The sequence below is a fragment of the Callospermophilus lateralis genome, chromosome X, assembly GCF_048772815.1.
Source record: "Callospermophilus lateralis isolate mCalLat2 chromosome X, mCalLat2.hap1, whole genome shotgun sequence".
NCBI classification, from domain to species: domain Eukaryota; kingdom Metazoa; phylum Chordata; class Mammalia; order Rodentia; family Sciuridae; genus Callospermophilus; species Callospermophilus lateralis.
The window spans coordinates 113,721,325-113,740,636 of record NC_135325.1 but is presented as its reverse complement, the minus strand read 5'-3'; the positions used below and the strand labels follow the sequence as shown (position 1 = coordinate 113,740,636).

At 35.2% G+C, this 19,312-nt stretch overlaps 1 protein-coding gene across 2 annotated transcripts in view; it reads left to right on the top strand.

Moving 5' to 3' along the window:
• The first annotated feature begins 601 nt into the window (after positions 1-601).
• Mcf2 (MCF.2 cell line derived transforming sequence) overlaps positions 602-19,312 on the top strand; it is a 77,581-nt gene continuing 58,870 nt past the window's right edge. For both annotated transcript variants that reach the window (XM_077106351.1, XM_077106350.1), the window contains exons 1-3: positions 602-626; positions 6,674-6,788; positions 7,878-7,968. In XM_077106351.1, coding sequence (XP_076962466.1) covers positions 602-626; positions 6,674-6,788; positions 7,878-7,968 — 231 coding nt within the window. The remainder of the gene's footprint in view (positions 627-6,673; positions 6,789-7,877; positions 7,969-19,312) is intronic.

Genomic DNA, 19,312 nt, shown 5'->3' with positions numbered 1-19,312 from the left:
TATATAGCCAGTAAATGCAACAAGCTGAATTTGAATCCAGGCCTTTGTGACTCAGAAGACCACAAGGTAAATTGCCTCATTGTACTCTCTGAAACACCTTCCTGACTTATAAGATGCATAAAAATATCTACATCAGGGTTATTTTGAGGATCCTAAAGGTGCTTTGTTGTTAATAATAAAGCTTTGTGGAATGAAAGTCACTATCAGAAGAAGACAATGTGCTACAATATCTCAATGTGACTATCCATCCTTGAAATAATTCCGGATGTCCTGGAGTTTGCATCTTTGCCCTTGGCTTTCTGATGAGTGAGAGCAGTTTATGTCCCGGACGTAGATTGAGAAGTAGGTCACGCGTCCTACGTGCCTGGTGATATTTTTAAGAGCATAATTTCCGTGCCTTATAGCTGAGAGGAGGAAAGAGAAGATTAGCAGTGTGTCTGTGGATGGAGATCTGCTGGAGCTCCAGCGTTGTTTTGGCCACATTGAGAAATCATGTATATGTTTTCAGCTGTATTTTAGCATGGATGTTATTTCCTCTTATTTCTTATTTGTTATAGAAACAGAGCTGCTCCTCCGTGTAAAGGACATCAGTCATTTCTTAATGCAAGACATCGCCTTCTTGTCTGGTAAGCAAACTTTCTCATGTATTTAGTGTAGACAAATGTATGAAATGATCAGCAGAGTTAGTTTGGCACTTATATTTCTCTCTCTCTCTCTCTCTCTCTCTCTCTCTCTGTCTCTCTCTCTCCACCCCCCCCACCGTGTGTGTGTGTGTGTGTGTGTGTATGTGTTTGAAAAGCATTATTTTAACATATATGAATATATTGTACACCAGTTGCTAACCAAATGGACATTTAGAGACTAATCAGAGGTTTTAAAGATGTTTAAATGTATGATTAGAACCAGCCTTAACTACTCTTATACTTTTGGTTTTCAGACAAGGCTTCAGACATCCATGATGGGGAATATATCTTGTAGGTAGGCACAGGGTGAGTGAGAGAGTGGCGGCTGAGGTAGCTTCTTTGAGGTTTTTCTCCTTCACTGTTGCTCCTATTACTCAAAGGTTTATTGCATATGTCGACAGGTGATCCTAATTAAGCAGCATGCATTAAGTTTATTTTTAGGCTTTCATTTACATATGATGAAATTTACTTTTCTCAAATAGGTATATGCATTTTTCTATAATTTTTAAATATTGCAGTGAAGTAATATAACATAATAAAATTTGCCATCTTAAACACCCTCCCCCCACTTTTTTTATACTGAGGATTGAACTCAGGGGCACTTGACCACTGAGCCACATCTAAATAAAATACATTTGTATTTTATTTAGAGACAGGGTCTCACTGAGTTGCTTAAGGTCTTGTTAATTTGCTGAGTCTGGCCTCAAACTTGAGATTCTCCTGCTTCAGCTTCCCAAGTCATTTGGATTTCAGGCATGTGCTATGATGTCTGGCAGAATTTCTTTCTTTTTTAAGGCTGAATTACATTTCATTGTATGTATATACCATACTTTGTTTATTCATTCATCCATTGATGGATACATGGATTGCTTCTGCCTTCACTATTGTTTCTAATGCTTCTAAGTAGCATTATATATATTTTAGAGATATAATTATGGTAAACCACTCTGCCCCTTTTGCTTCTGGTCATATTTTAGAGAAAATTTTGCTTAAAAATAAGCACATTATTTTTTAGATATTACAGTAATTCGAATGATACCATTATACATTTTATTTATTTATTTAGCTATTAGGGATTGAACCCAGGGGCAGTTTACCTCTGAGGCATATCCCCTGCACTTTTTTATTTTTATTTTGAGACAGAGTTGTGCTAAGTTGCTGAGGCTAATCTTGAACTTGTGGAGGCTAGTCTTGAACTTGCAATCTTCCTGCCTCAGCCTCCCTCCCAAGTCACTGGGATTATAGGTGTGTACCACCATGCCTGGCCTACATTTTATTTATTATATTAAACAGATAAAGAAAAAGTTACCAGAATATGCATTGCTTTTATGAAAATGGTATTTTCTAGGTATTGATAGTACAAGAAGCTATCTTATTTATTTCTCCTACATGCTCATTTTAATAAATAAGCATTTACTTTGTAGGTAACACTAATCGGACACTTTAGTCTGGCTTCTGCTTTTTGATGATCATAATTAATTGTAATTGTAATTTGGGGTGATTTATTTAATGTGGTTTTATATTTTATTTTACAAAGTATATAACAGCACTTCCTTATCTGTGATTTTACTTTTTGTAGTTTCAGTTACCTGTGATCAACTATGGTCTAAAAATATTAAATGAAAAATTCTAGAAATAAGCAATTCCTAAGTTTTAAATGGTACACCATTCTGAAATCTCATACTGTCCCACTCTGTCCCACCTGGGATGTGAATCATCCCTTTGTCTAGTATCTCCACACTGTGTAACTAGCTTGTTAGTCAATTAGTAACCATGTTTGTAGGCAGATCAGCTGTCATGGTTTTACAGGGCTTATGTTAAGTAACCCTTATTTTTCTTAAGAATAGTCCCAAAGCACAAGAATACTGATACTGGGGCTGGGATGTAGTTCAATGATAGAGTGCTTGCTTGGCACGTAGAGGCCTTGGGTTCCATACCCAGCACCGCAAACCCCCACCAAAACAAATAATAATAATGATGCTAAAGGTGATACCAGGGCATAAAACATGGAAGGACAAATTAACTTGGGGACTATGAGCAACCCTGCAGGGCATATAGGGAAAAAAAAAAAAAAACGTTTTTAGTAGGATTGGTACTCCCTGTGGTTTTAGACCCCCAGGGTCTTAGAATGCATTCCCCATGGATAAAAGGGGATTACTGTTCTGTCTTAGTAAATTTAGTGGTATGTTAGGTTTACTTTTAAGATTTAGAGATTTTACTTAAGATTATCAGTGTTTTCCAGTCTGGAGTTGTAACTCAGTGGTAGAATATTCAGCTAGCATGTGAGGCCTAGGGTTTGACCCCCAGCACTGCAAGAAATAAACAAAAGATTATCAGTGATTTTTTTTTTTTTTTGAGCTGGGGATGGAACCCAGAGCCTCATGAATGCTAGCCAAGTGCTCTGTCACAGAGCTACAACTGCCTGCCCCTCAGTGTTTTCTAAAGGATTCTGAATTATAATCTTCCTCAGGGTTTGCTGCTCCCTACCCTTCTCCACACTTTTCATTCCTTATCTGCTTTTTTTTTTAAAAAAAAATTGTAGTTGTATATGGACAGAATGCCTTTATTTTATTTATATGTGGTGCTGAGGATCGAACCCAGTGCCTCTTGCATGCTAGGCAAGCGCGTTACCCAGCCCCCAGCCCCCTTATCTGCTTTTTGTATTTATTTTAAAAATGTTTGATTTCTTTTGAGGAAAATGTTCCCAGAGAGAAAAATAATTAAAACTTCCCAATTAGAGTATAAATATCTTTTGTTCTTTTCTCACAAATTTACCATCTAGTATAGTACTGTTAGGTGCTGAGTGGTAGTAACAGTTTATAGATTAATCAGTGATATTTTACCCCTATAGGAGCCAAATATCCTTTCCTTTGATGGGTGTAGTTTGCATTAGTATTAAATTGTTCTGTCCTAAACTAGAGTGCTCGTCAGCTTTCTTGGCAAGTTTATAGTTATATTTTTTATATATAGGATATATATTCAATTATATATTATTTATATACTTTGTTCTATATCATGCCTTACCTATAGAAGCCCTTTGTTTAATGATTTGCTAAATCTTTTGGTTCAGGGTTGTACAGTTTCTCTTTTCAGTTCTTTGAAAACTCTTAGGTGGATTCCATTATTCTTACTGATTATTTCCACTCTGCTCTTTAATTCTAGGATACCATATAGCAAAGATTAATGCTTTTTTGATTTAATAATCTTGGTTTGTTCAATTCAAAAGATAATTTGAGAACTATCCCTCAAGTTTCCCTTAGTAAAGATTAAGATAAATAATTAATTTGATTTTTTCCCATGTGCACTAGAGAAAAGTGTGTATCTTGTTTTCATTTGGTGGAGGGTTTCATAGAGTTCATTTAGGTCATGTTGGTTGAGTTTGTTCATTTATACAGTATCCTTGCAAATGTTTTGCTACATGTTCTATTAGTTATTGAGAGATGGGTGGTTAACCACTTAGCCATATCCCCAGCTCCACTACCCCCCTTCTTTTTTGGTACGGGGATTGAACCCAGGGGCACTTGATCACTGAGCCACATCCCCATCCCTATTTTGTATTTTCTTTAGAGACAGCATCTCACTGAGTTGCTTAAGGCCTCACTAAGTTGCAGAGGCTGGCTTTGAACTCATGATCCTCCTGCCTTAGCACTGGGATTATAGGCTTGCGCCACTGTGCCCGGCTCCAGCTCTTTTTTCTATTTTTTATTTTGAGACAGGGTCTCACAAAGTTGCTTATGGCCTTGCTAAATTGCTGAGGTTGGCTTTGAACTTGCAATCCTCCTGTTTCAGCCTACTAACCACCTGGGATTATAGGCATGCACCACGGAATCCAGCTGAAATTTCTGACTAAAATTGTAGATTTGTCTATTTCTTCTTGCCGCTTTATCAGTTTTTGCTTCATATATTTTGAAAGCTCTGTTTTAAGGTGCATAAGTATTTTGGATTATGTTCCCTTAATGAATTAATCACATTATCATTACCAAATGAACTTCTTATTAGCTAGTAATATTTTTGGCTCTTAAATCTACTTTATTAGACAGATTCTTTTTGACTACTATTAACCTGGTGAATCTTTTTCTATAATTTTGCTTTTAGTACATTTGTTCTTTTTTTTAAATAGTTGTTGACCTTTATTTTATTTATTTATTTAAATATGGTGCTGAGACCTGAACCCAGTGCCTCACACTTACCAGGCAAGTGTTCTACCACTGAGCCACAATCACAGCCCCAGTACATTTGTTCTTTTATATTTAAAGTTTATTTACTGTAGGCAGCATATGGTTGGATCTTTTACATTTTTTTTAGTTGTTAATGGATTTTTACTTTATTTATTTATTTTTATGTGGTGCTGAGGGTTGAACCCAGGGCCTCACACATGCCAGGCAAGTGCTCTACCACTGAGCCACAACCCCAGCCCCAGGTTGGATCTTTTTTAATCTAGTTTGATGATTTTTCACTTTTAATTGTAATGTCTATATCATTTTCATGTAATGTGATTATTCATATGGTTGGGTTTAAATCTACCATATTACTATTTATTTTATATTTCTCCCATTCATCGTTTTTCCTCCATTTCTTCCTTTTTTTGGATTGAATATTTTTATCACTCCATTTTATCTTCTTTGACATTATCATATTTTATCACACATTGAATTTTTAAAAATACTTTTACATATTCACTTTGATTCAGCCAATAAGAATCACAATTGTGTCTATATTATTTCTATTAGCAAGCTAAATTAAAAGATCACCCTGCAAATTTCTTCCTAAAATAATTGTTCAAATTCCATTTAGCATTTAATTTTTATTGATCACTCACTCTCTGTGTAGGTGTTTAGGCCAGATGCAGTTTGGGACCTTAAACGTGTAAAAACTCATCTCAGCACTACATGGCATTCATGCTCAACGTACTTCATCACCCAGGCTGAATAGGGGGCTACAGGGCTTGGCAGAGGGACATATAGAGATGGCAGTTTACCTCAAAATGAAAGCCCAGTGCCAATCCAGTTAATCTCCACAAGGAATCTTAATGACAGTTATCCCTGCTCCGGGTCCTTATGGAAATGGGCCAAGGGAAGTCTCACCTACAACTCCTGGGACCCGAGCTTCCCCATGGTACCCATCTAGTCAAGGTACAGCTGGAGGAGGTACTGCTGGATAGAAATTCTCCTGGTTCACAGTATGGTGGGGGGCCTAAGAGATGGAGACTGAAGAGGCCAAATCTTAACCCCTTGCCCTGTTTGAACTTTAATTCACCATCCAGGCTATACATTAAATTGTTTTAAATTTTTAGTTGTAGATGTACACAATATCTTTATTTTATTTATTTATTTTTATGTGGTGCTGAGGATTGAACCCAGTGCCTCACACATGCTTGGCAAGTGCTCTACCTCTGAGCCACAACCCCAGCCCTCCATGTTAAATTTTAACAGTGAATTTGTGAGGTTTTTTTTTGTGTGTGTTAATAAAATCTCTATACTACTGCTGCTATTATTTATTTTGTTGTTATTTTCATAAATACATGAGACCATCACTTACTTCCTCTAGTTTGTTTCTCCCATCTTTTTATGCTTACCATGATTCTATGAGGTCAATTTTTTCAAGTTCTCCAGTTGCTGTCAATCCCTCATTTGGATTTCAGGCTCTTAACACTGATGTAGAAACAGTTATTCCCTAAGCTCCCTTGATTATCCAACTTGGGAGATCAGCTATTTCTTCAACTATATTTATTACACATACTTCATGAAATTTTCTTCTGGCTATATTCATTCTTCTTTCTTTGATTTTTCGTTTAGAAGCCATTCTGCCACTTTTTCAACTTAAAGTATGAGGAGCTTGCTGCCATTTTGGTTTATGTGGATACTAATACCCTAAAAAATATTGTTGACCTCAGTCTTCTAAACCCTTCCCTCCTTTATATCTAGAATCCTTTTCCTTGTATTGTTGTCACATAAATTGCTAATTTGGCTGATTTTGTTTTACTATTTTAGGTGGCCGGGGAAAGGACAATGCTTGGATCATTACATTTCCAGAAAACTGTAATTTTAGATGTATACCAGAGGAAGTAATAGCAAAAGTCCTCACTTACCTGACATCTATTGCAAGGTGTAGCATTTTATTATTTTTTTCAATATGTTTTATATCAAGTACCCATTCAAATGTTATACCAGGAAAATGACTTGTTAATATAGCTATTATGATGATGATGATGATGATGATGATGATGATGATGATGATGAAGAATAGTAAACAGACTTACCTTCAGAGTATAAAAGAAATATAACCAAAGAGGAAACTGACAGCTACCTAATTGCTATAAACATTATACTGAGGGTCTATGAAAATAAAATTAGCAGTCTAGAAGTATTTGTTCTCATGAAGACTCAGAATGATAATCTTACATAAAGACTTTAATTTACATTAAGAGTGAGGCTAGACCTTCTTCATTTCTTCCAAGGATCACAAGACTGCATCTCAAGTAGACTCAATAGTGGCATTGGGAGATACTAGGAGGAATGAATTGACATTAGAATCATTTGGAACGAGAATGCTTTACAATGAAAAATTGAAAAGTCTCCTTAGAAATTTTTTTAAACGTTGAAGACAGCTTTTTAAAGGAAACATATTCCATTTACTAACCCTGAAGAATAAGAGAGCATAAATCTAGAATGTAACATTTGAAGAGTCTTGTGAGCAAAAATCAAATCCTAGAAGACCAAATTTGTAATTTAACTGTTGAAACTTAAAAATGGTCTTTTTAGGGCAAATAAATGTTATATAATCCACTGAACTATCTTCTCAAGGAACAAGCTAGAGGTAGCAAAATATATTTAATAGTATTTTTCTGAATGAATGGATCATTGGCTGTTGATGAAAAGTTAAATGTGGTTGTGATGAAGAACAGTTATCTTTGGGTTTTCCCACCCCCAAGAAATCCACTTTAGTGACCTATCTTCATTGCACTATCACTTTCCTATTTAAAAGATTGGCATTAGTGTTGAAGAAGAAATTTTAAATCATGAGTACAGGAACATAGAATTAAACTGCTTATATAAGCACTTTGCAATAGATTTCAAAATATAAATCTGTTTTTAGTCAAACATCAAATGTAAATGAAATAATCAGAAATAAAGGCATATAGAGAAAATTTGGGTAATTACTAAAACAAAGTTATCATTTCCACTTACCTTGCAGGCAAAATGGGTCTGATTCCCGGTTTACCATTATTTTGGATCGAAGATTGGATACATGGTCCTCTCTTAAGATATCTCTCCAAAAAATCTCTGTAAGTACCTTTGTATTCTATAGTAACTTCTTTTTTGGCTTACATTATACTCTCTGTTTTGGGGGTATAGATTGTTTTGATGTTGACAGACACAATAAGCAGATGAGATAATGAGGAGGAAATGTAGGAAGAAGATTTGTAGAGGAGACAGAGGTAAGTAAACAACTCCCCAAATACAAATCTTAATGGGAAAGGATAAATAGTTGGTTGTTCAAGTTATAAGTGAGCAAAGACACATGGTTCTATATTCCTTTCAGAGCAAGGCAAGTTTTTATGGGAATTTAAAAAAAAAAGCTGTGATGTATACTCATTGTATATAGAAAAGTATAATGAAGAAAGTTTAAAATGTAATGAATAAATCTAGCCAAAAATAAGCCCTTTATAACATTTTAGTATGCATCTTTCTAGACTTGGATAAGGTAGGGAGATGAGTCACCTACAAAATAACAAATCTCCCATATTGGAATCTAGTCCCCAGTATTCTAAGATCCAGTAAATGAACAGTTTTCCAAAAAGAAACAATATGAGGAGTACAATCCTGCCCACAGCCAGGATGATCTTTTACATTATTAGGCTCACTAGGATATAGTGACTTTGTGTGACACTTTCCTTTCATATATGAGTAGGGGGAACTCACAGACTCCTCCTGAGCTGACAAGATTGGTACTGTTTTTGGAAGTTTCATGTGGCCCACTTCTATCAGACCAGAGTTGCTGGGAATCAGTTATTACCAGCCATCTGAAATTCTTTAACAGTTTTTGAGTTTCCATTACTTTGTTTATTTTTTATATTATTTAAAAAATTTATTTGTAGTAATTTGTTATACATGACATCAGAATGCATTTCAGTTCATAGTACACAAATGGAGCACAGTTTTTCATTTCTCTGGTTGTACACAAAGTAGACACGAATGGTGTGGCTCTATTTTGTGTACATCCATTACTTTATTTTGCAAAAAAAAGGACACTCAGCAATATATGATATAGTGGGGAGTTAAATTTATTTTTAGCTGATACATTAAAATATAAAAATTGTCACAGTGTGGTGGTACATTCCTGTAATCCCAGCAATGGGGGGGGGTGAGATAAGGACAACTGAGGCAGAAGGATCACAAGTTCCAGGCCAGCCTCAGCAACTTAGTGAAGCCTTAAGCAACTTAATGAGACCCTGTCTCAAAATAAAAAGGGATGTAGCTATCTGACGTTGGGTTCAATCTTTCCAAAATATATGTAGCAATGTAATTTCATCATCTATGAGATAATTAAAGGATGTAGCTTAGTGGTAAGGATACCCTTGGGTTAATCACCAGTACTATAAAACATTTTACATATTTATAGGGTACCATGTGATGTTTTGATACATACATACATTATATAATGTAAAACTCAGCACTTTGTAATAGATTATCTCTTTAAATGTGTATCACTACTTTATGGTGAAAACATCCTTTTTTTCTAGCTTTTTGAAATATACATTATCATTATCTATAGTTACCCTACTATGCCTAGAAAACAAGAACTTCTTAGTTCTATCATCTGAAATTCTAGTTTTGTCTCCTTGCTGATTTAGGAGGCCACTCCCACTAGAGGAAGTAGATTGAGTTGCAAAGACAAGACCAAAGTATAGGTTGTTGGAGTTCTAAGTGAATACTCCTTTTTGGTATACTATTTTATCAATTAGTATAAAAATATATTAGCACTCAAAACAGAATGTAGTGACATGGCATGCCCCTATAATCCCAGCCACATGGGAGGCTGGGACACGATCTTGCTTGAGCCCAGGATTTCCAGATCAGCTTGGGCAACATAGTGAGACCTAGTCTCAAAGGGAAAATAAAATACTAGCATTTACATGGCAAAATGAGTGAGATCATTATTCTTTCTCTATCCAGCATGAATTATTCCTCATCTTGGGCTAATTTGCAAAGTTTTTTTTAAAAGAGTTGTTTGATCATAAGCAGTGGAGAGAATACCAGCTTCAAATAAGTTACTAAAATAAAATAGCAGAACCTTCATGTATATTTTTGCTTTTTCAAAAAGCATTCACACTTATTAAGTAATGTTGATTCTCCTTATTTCCTGGCAGGTATTACAGGCAGGTATTGCCATAATTATCTCATAGATGATGAAATTACATTGCTACATATATTTTGAAAAGGTTGAACCCAAGGTCAGATAGCTAAGTAACCAAAATAGCTAAAGCAAGAAATGAAATTTCATGAATTTCATTTGGTTCCCTTTCTACTTGCTGCTTTGTGTCATTTTCCAAATGATATATGGATATACAACAACTAAATTCAGTGGCTTTTTTTGCCTTGTAGAAGGTAAATCTGCCCTCCATATATTATTGAGTCCTATCAGTGGGGCTAAATGAAGTAAAAGTGATTTTCCTTGCTGTGACCTTTTTGGATTTTCCTTGAGCTTGTGGAATAGTCTTTGGTTTATGCCAATAATCAATTCTTTTATAATAAGTATAGCACTTGTTGCAATAAAATATTTTTTTTATTGCCTGGTTTTCTTTTTCTTTTGGCCAACACTATACTTAATTTAAATTTTCAATATCTGTTTGGCACATGACATCAGTCTTTTGGTAAAGTTTTACTTATATTAATCAAATAGGTTGGTTGGAACAGATATATTATTTAGCATAAAAGAAACAGATTATGTGGATTCTATCCATAGAGGGGTACCACTTATTCCTAAAGAGTGATATTCTCCTTTTTGTTTTCTTAGGAATGCTCTCTCAGTGGGGAAGGATGAACCATTTTCAGTAAAGAGCTCAGTGCTAGGGTCCTTTTGTTCTCATAACTGCCAAATTGATGGCACAGGGGTAAGGTGGGGTACAGGTGCTTGTGACATGAGCTGACAACATTGGTACTGGTTTTGGAAATTTCATATGGCCCACTTCTATCAGACCAGAGTTGCTGGGAATCAGTTATTACCAGCCATATGAAATTCTTTAATAGTTTTTGAGTTTCCCTTACTATATTTATTTTTTATATTATTTAAAAAAAAATTTTGTTCTAATTTGTTATACATGACATCAGAATGCATTTCAGTTCATAGTACACAAATGGAGCACAATTTTTCATTTCTCTTGTTGTACACAAAGTAGACATGAATGGTGTGGCTATAGGTTGTTTTGTATTTTTTCAACCATTTTAAATGTTTCTGATACTTAAGAGCACATTAATTATATCTCAACCATCAGTAGCTATTGGGCACTGTTTGAAATAAAGGTAAGTATTGAATATGAGCTCATTTCAAGAATGTAAATTGACCTTCCTAAAGAATTTTTAGTGGAAGTTACAATTATGTAGGCAGGTGTAACTATGGCATATTACTTTAAGTGTCTGTGAAATAATAATACAATTCAATTTGAAGACCTTAATTTACAGATTCCAAAATAAAAAGTTAGGTTATACTTTATAATTAATGAGAATAGATTTTTAAAAAATTATTGTTGATTGACATAATAATTGTACATTTTAATGGGGACACAATATGATGTTTTAATTAATATATGCATTGTATAATGATCAATTCAGGGTAACTAGCATATCTATCACCTAAAACATTTATGATTTCTTTGTGGTGAGAAAATTAAAAATTTTGTCATCTAGCTCTTTGGGGGAAAGGTTAATTTGAGTGAGAATCCTATCCATTGTAGAAGTTTACATGTTCTGTTCTTTTTAGATCACTATCAGGGCAGAATTTCACAAACTGTAACCTTTCCCAATACTTAAATCCAGGATAGAATTTAATAAAAAGTTAAACAATGCAGCTTTGTAATTTAAATCATAGACCAGGATAGGACAAGGGTAAAATCTATCAGTTAATACTACCTTCACAGAGATTCTTAGCATTCCACCTTAAAAATCCAACTGCGTAGAGGGGAGAAAGCCAGTCCCATCAGACTGTTCCTAGGAGGAGAGACTGATTTTTTTTTCTTCCTCCACTCTTAGGACATGCCTGATCTTCTTGAGCAGTCCAGCACAGGCTAATCCACAAGGTTCAATCAGGCTAAGTAATTGGGGGAATGTGTCAACTCTGAATTACAATGAGCAGCAGGGAAGGATCTGTCAGCTGACTAATCAGGGATAGTGGATTTTTTTTGCAGCGCTGCCACGGTGGTAATGGAAGCAGCTACGGTAGCTTTGTTTGATAGAGATTTTTGGCTGCCGTTTTTAAATACTACCCCAGAAGCAGCTCATATTTCATCAATGTTGCATTGACAATTGGAAAAGAAGAGTGTAATTGTGTCTAGGCGAGATGGCAGAAGCAAATCCCCCGAGAGGCAAGATGAGGTTCAGAAGGAATGCGGTAAGGACTCTGCCTGCAGTCCTGGAAAGCCTATTCCCAAGTTCAAGTGCAGGGATGCTGCAGCATGGTGCTATAGCACAAACTGCTGAGTGGGGCTTTTAAGGACAGATGGAGAGAGAATGATGTCTTGTATTTGCATGGATTGCATTGATGTGATTACTGTGATAGTGGCGTAGGGTAAATTTAAGGAAGTGGAGGAGGTAGTATATGATTTCAAAATGTCATCAAGTTTATAAGGGAGCATGTTCGTCATGTTATTTGTTTGAGTGTATTAATAATATTGATTCATTTGGCGGTATAGCTTTAAATCATGAGTTACAATACTATATAACAAAAGGATTTCTCCTCTCTTTGCCCATCATCAAGTAGAGTATGATATCATGGAGAGGGTTGGAGGTGATTTCATCAGCACTTAAAAAGGCAGACTTCTTGGGTGTTATTGTACAAGTGAAAAAATGTAAAATTCTGTAATTATTTGAAATCTTTATGGTTTTAGATCTTCTCCAGACTTAAAAGTTTAAAGATGCAAAATTCTAGCCTGTTGACAACTTTTTTTCTTTTAAGGAAAAAAAGTAACTCTTTATTCAGGATAAACTAAAATTTGGAAATCTCTCCTCAGATAATTTTTCAAATACTCTTCTACCTAATTTTTTCCTTCATTTATTCATTCATATACTAAATTACCTAGAAAATTTCTAACATGATCTTTAGATACATATTTTGGAGAAATGTTGAAATAACGCTAATCAATTTAATAGCAAACTAGTCATCGACAAGGCTTTAAATGCCACTCATTTTCTTTCAAACCTGAGATACTGTTATTGATATTATGGTGTAAAATATAAACTTGTTTACTGAAAAAAATCAAGATAGCACACACAAAAAGGTAAGAAGATAAAAATTGGCCATAGGAAAAAAAATGATATTTTGAATCAAGAGTAAGACAGGGACAGCATAAATTTCATTGTTATTGCATGATAATGAGCATCATGGGTGAGTAAATGATTTTTCTTAATTCAGCTCTTAGCACAGAATGCTGTTTTTAAAATTAGGGTATGACTCTTCATTTTGATAAAATTATGTATTAAGCTCTACCAATGATTTTGTCGTAGGAGAATAATACTCTTAGACATTTAACAAACAATTTGCAGTGCATAAGAAATGCCTGTGTATGTGTTTTGCAGTATTGTATGGAAATGATATTAGTACTTTTGTTATCAAAGGTGACTGACTTAAGCTTTCAGAAAGTTCCTAATTCCTTTCTGTACATAGATGTTTTCTCCATGCCAAGCTTAGTTTCAAATATATATATATATATATTAATATATACACATATAAATACAGCACACAGGTACTCATGGAATAGATGTGACTAGTACTGTGCTATATATATACCATGGGTTTCAGTGGTCAATATTAGAATGGCTACTGGGATAAAGGAACTCCCAACTAGTAGAGAAGGGGGAATATGTTTATAAATAGTTATTTCAGAAGAATTTCTGGTTGGTGGGGAAGACCTTATACAAGAGATGATATTTGTTTGGACCTTAAGTAAAACCATATGTTTCTCTTTCCTTGATTCTTATCTGTGTTTTTTTCCCCTCAAAAATGAATTAAGTGGCCTCTAGGAACAGGTGTCCTGAAATGAAACTGTTTGAATTAAATCCACAGCCTGGAACTATAGTGGCAGGCAAATTTGTTTTACTTACATGGATAGGACTTGACCAAGGTGAAAAATTTGAATCCCGACTTGTGACAGACTGGTTTGACCTTGAAGGATCTTTGGAGTTGGGCTGATCCTGGGGACCATGATAGGCCTAGAAGGATGATGGTCCACTGAAATTAAAAATCCAATGAAAAGATTGAACTGGTTGCTTGGTTGAAATTGCAGTTATAGTAGCTGAGTGAGGGGGAGGGGATGAAGAGATAGATATGTGACAACAAGGACAAACACAAAGAAGGAATATCGGTTGGGGCTGCCCTGCTCCTGAGGTCACTTGGCAAATTGTTTGGCAACATGTGGGTAACTCATTATTTCTGTAGTCTTTAATGGTGGGGGTATGGGAGAACAGTGTAGAAGTGGCTCATGCCATTAAAAACTATGTTCTATAGCTTAAGGTCATAAGATGTCCCCAGCATGTTCTATAAAGATGGTTTAGATCTTATCAAGGTCAATCACATGTCAGCATGTCAACATTCTATTCTGTCATGATATTAAACTATAATAGTTTCCATTCAGTGGGTGCCATGATGTTAAATTGTTTCCCATAACTTGGTTTGAATGTTATTATTGGTTCTATTTTGTAGAGTCAAGCTCAAGTGATTCATAAATGAAAAATATTAAGTCTAAGTATTCAGTGTATAAACTGTTAAGTGACTGGGAAGAGCTTGCTTCAGATCCAGATAGGCCTTAGTGCTACTGCTTACCAACTGTGCTTCAGTTTGCTTATCTGTAAAAGGGGAATAATACCTACTTCATTGCAGTGTTATGCAGGCTAAATAGGACAGTGTGTATAACAAGCCCTGCAGATATATTATGGCTTCAGTCAAGGGACCCTCTTATTTTTACTGCCTATATTTGCCCTGAAGGTTAAAAAACAAAAGATATGGAAATATAAACTGCATTGTAAGTACTCAAAATTTTATGTTGTATGAGGCATTTTAAATATTTTAAAAGAAATAACTAGAATAATTAAAAACTGGATAGGATAGGTGAATTGCCTCACTTAGATATCACACAAAAGAATATTAAACAAGGTTACTTTCTGGAGTTTAATAGTGAAATGATGTATAGAGTTTATGCCTGTCGTGCTTGTTATTGCTGTTATTATTGCTGAAAGACGATGTACCTAGGCAGTCAGGGTAGGTGTAACTAAAAGGAGAGAAATATATTGTCTATGAGGGAAAGGTGGTAGGAAGCTTGTTTTGTGCCCGTTACCTTAAAGAACCAGTAAGAGCTGCTGCAGAGGCCTGGGGTGGGGCTATGTACAATGATTGGACACATGGCTCTGAGCCTTATGACGATGAGCAACATTTTCCTTTTTAGTGATATGCCTTCAAGCAGTCACATGTTGGAACTCTAAAAAAATGCATACGAGAAGCTAAAACCAATTCTGTTTCCTCTCTCATGAAAAGTCTTTTTTTTTTTTTAAATGAAAAGCAAAAAAAATAAAAATAAAAAATAAAAAATAAAACAAAGCTGACCCTTGACCACATCCCTTTGCTTTTTTGACAAGTTCTCAAAAAATGATTTATGGTTTTAGAATCTGGAGTTTGATTTTGGAGAAAATAGAAAGTATGCCTTTTCATGTTTATATAACCATACAGATTAGAAATTCTTAAAGCAGCATACCAAAACATTTAGAAATGTATTCTCAAAGTATAATAGGAAAGCTCAATTGACTTGATCTCTATTTGCTGTGATAATATGCATCTGAAACCATATGCTATTTGATTGTTCATTTAAATACCAGCTTTAAAATGGATTATCTTGAAAATTTTAGTTATATAAATATCTGTATATAGAGAAAATGCTTTAGACATGCATAAAATAATCTTTTGTTATTTGTGTTACTGGAGATTGAACTATATCCCCAGCCTCTTTTATTTATTTTTTTTATTTTGAGACAAGGTCTTGCTGAATTGTCCATGCTCGCCTAGAACATATGATCCTCCTGCTCAGCCTTTTGAGTAGGCAAACTAATTCTAAATCCATGTATCCTATCAGGTTTAAATTTCTCCAGAATGCTCTGTCCCATTCAAATATCATAGGCGGCAATCACAGAAAGGGATGTGTATTTGCCCATGTTCAGAGGTATGAGGTGTTTTTGTTGAGAGATTGTGAATGGGCATCACATACTATACAATCCTTTTTTATATTTTATTTTTGAGACAAGGTCTTGCTAAGTTACTCAGGGTCTTGTTAAGTTTTAAGCAAACTTTCAACTTGTTTCTCATCTTTAAAAATAAATGTTTAACATAGAGATTTCTGAATTCTCTTGAGAAAGCAAAGATTGGACCCTGCTGGGCACACTTTTCTACATGACATTTAGCTGTAACAGACTAGAGAGCCTCCCCACTTTTGAATGCTCTCAAGTACATCACAGTTCTCACCATTTCCTATTGTTTCTCACCATATAGGAAAGCATGTCAATTGCTTGAATTAAATCCTGCCTACATAACATTTACATTATTTCCCTAACACATGGTAGGCATTCGGGTTTGTCTTTGTTTAGTTTCAGGTTTAGAGTTTCAGTCTTGAATCTGATTGTTGTATTATCCCCCTGTGGTTCTGCAAATTCCTGTTGATCAAGAGTGTGGTTCAACAATCAGGTGAACCTGGGCTTAATGCTGCCTCTTACAAGCTAGAGGGTCTCAAAAAATTTCTTTTTTTATTTTTAATACTGGAGATTGAACCCAGTGGCACTCAACCACTGATCCACATCACCAGCCTTTTTTTGTTTGTTTTTGGGACAAGGTCTCCCTGAGTTGCTTAGGGTCTCACTAAGTTGCTGAGGCTGGCTTTGAACTCGTGATCCTCCCATCTCAGCCTCCTGAGTTTCTGGAATTACAGCTGTGAATTACCATGCCCAGCCTGGAAAAATTTCTTAACCTCACAAAACCTCAGTGTATTGGTTTCCTATTGTTGCTGTAACTGATTGCTACAGACTTGGTGACTTGAAAAAAAAGTTTATTGTTATGGTTCTGGAAGTCAGAAGTCCAAAGTTAGTATTGTGGGCTAAAACCGGGAAGACAACTGGGCTGCATTCCTTCTAGTGATTCTAGAGGAAAGTCCATATCCATGAGTTTTTCAGCTTCTAAAGACTCTCCACATTTCCTGGCTTGTGGCCCTTCAATCACTCTGACCTCTGCTTTTGTCACTGCATCTCCTTTTCTGATTCTCCTGCCTCCTTCTCATTATTTTTCTTTTTCTGTGGTATTGGGATGAAATCCATGGTCTTGAACTTGCTAGGCAAGTGCTCTATCACTGAACCACATTCTTAGCCCCCCTTTTGCTAATAAAGATCCTTTTGATTACAATGGTCCCACCCTGATAAATCAGAATAATCTTTCCATGAACCTACTATTTACAAACACTTGGTACAGTGTTGTAATAATGTTCATTATGAGCACAATTCTTGAAATAAGCATTTAATAAATAGTGACACTGCCTTGTGTTGCTATCCAATCTCCTTTCCCTACTTTAAGGCTTTGAAAGTACTAAATGAAGAGCAAGAGTGAGAGTGAGAGAGAACAAGAGTGAGATTATGTATATTTATTTTCAGGATGTGTGTGTGTGTGAGAGAGAGGGACAGACAGACAGACACACACACACACACAGAGAGAGAGAGAGAGAGAGAGAGAGAGAGAGAGAGAGAGAAGCTATGAAAGATAGTTATACATGTACTGTTGTAGATTCACTTTTATTATGACAGTTTGGCAAATACCTGTTAAAGTCTGAGATTAGCTAATGGGAGTGAGATTGAAAAATCAAGTATAACTATTCATATATGGGCAGGAAGGCTAGAAACTGTAACTGGTTAATCAAATTAATTGTATGCCACTCAATTATTTAGTACATGTATAGCTATTGCCTCCAAATAGCTATTAAATTTAAGAGTAGCTATCTAGTTAGCAGAATATTTTGGAAGAGAATTCTTAAATAATCCTAAAATAAAAAGCATTGTCAATTTAATTATACAGGCAATAAATGAGGTTTTAATCCTTTGGTGGTGTATTTTCTTTAAAAATGCAAATTTTGTGGACTTTTTTATGACAAGTAAATCACAAAACATTTTGAATGAGTTAAGGAAAGAGAATGTATAATAAAAATAATAAGAAGGTTTTACTGAAGAATGATCTGATTAGAATGTAGAATTATCTTTAGAAGCAATTTATGTAGCTGTCAGTGTTGGGGATAAGCCACTTTATCAAACAGAGCAATAACTAATTTAATAAACATCCACCACAAAATCCCTGAATTATGAGCAGTGAAAAACTCCGTATCCCTTCCTAAAATCACTTCTGATTCTATAGACAGTGATTTTGCTTCTATTTTCTTTATGCTATTTTGCCTGCTGTGTGACCAGTTGTACCTGGACCTGAGTGCTGGGACAGCTTTGCTTTCCTAGGAATGGCAGGGTAGAGACAGGGCCTTACCTCAGGCAGAGAATTGCTGCATGGTCTTCTCTCTTCCCATAGTATCCTCTCACTCACTCCTGCCCACATACAATTTTGGACATGGGTAAGTATCAAATCTAGAGCTTTGCTTCCAGAGAATTTCTAAACCACAATACCAAAGAATATGAACTTAAGGCAAGTGAAAGAGAAAAAGACAATGAAACTAGATCAACCTAGAATCCCTGAAAGCAAATAAAAGTAATTTTGCTTTAAATCTTGGTAAAGGTAGGGCACTTTAAATTTTGTTTAAAAGTGAAAAAAATTAAGCTGGTTCAAGGTAGATATTATAATGTACTGGTAATTTACGTAGCAGAAGGACAAGGAAAGGCTTGACTTACCCAAAGTAAATGGACTAGAAATTGAATCAGTACTGCAGCTCTCAGAAGTCCTCATCAGGTTCTAAACAAGCCTTTATTTATATTTGTAAAATCTTCTGCCCAAGCTTGCTTGACATTAGGTCCAAGAATCCAAGGTAAATCAAACAACAACAACAACAACTGTCTTATTAATGTTTTAGGATTTGTGAAGTACCTTTGCAAATTCATTATTGTAATTCTTGCAATAACATAAAATATATACATAATTGAGGGTATGATATACGTTATCATTAGAGTGTTCTCTTATCGATATTTCTATATATGTTGATTTGAAATAAGACCTTTCCAGCAGCAGGGGTCATGGCTACCAGTAGCTCTGGAATGATGTCTTAAGTTTCCTTACCTTGGTGCTGTTTTTAAAAATCTTGGACAGGACTATGCTTCTGCTTACATCAGATTTTTATACTAACACACTACTAATCATTGTGTGTTGGAGGGGTGGGGTCGTGGAGGAAAATAACAGTA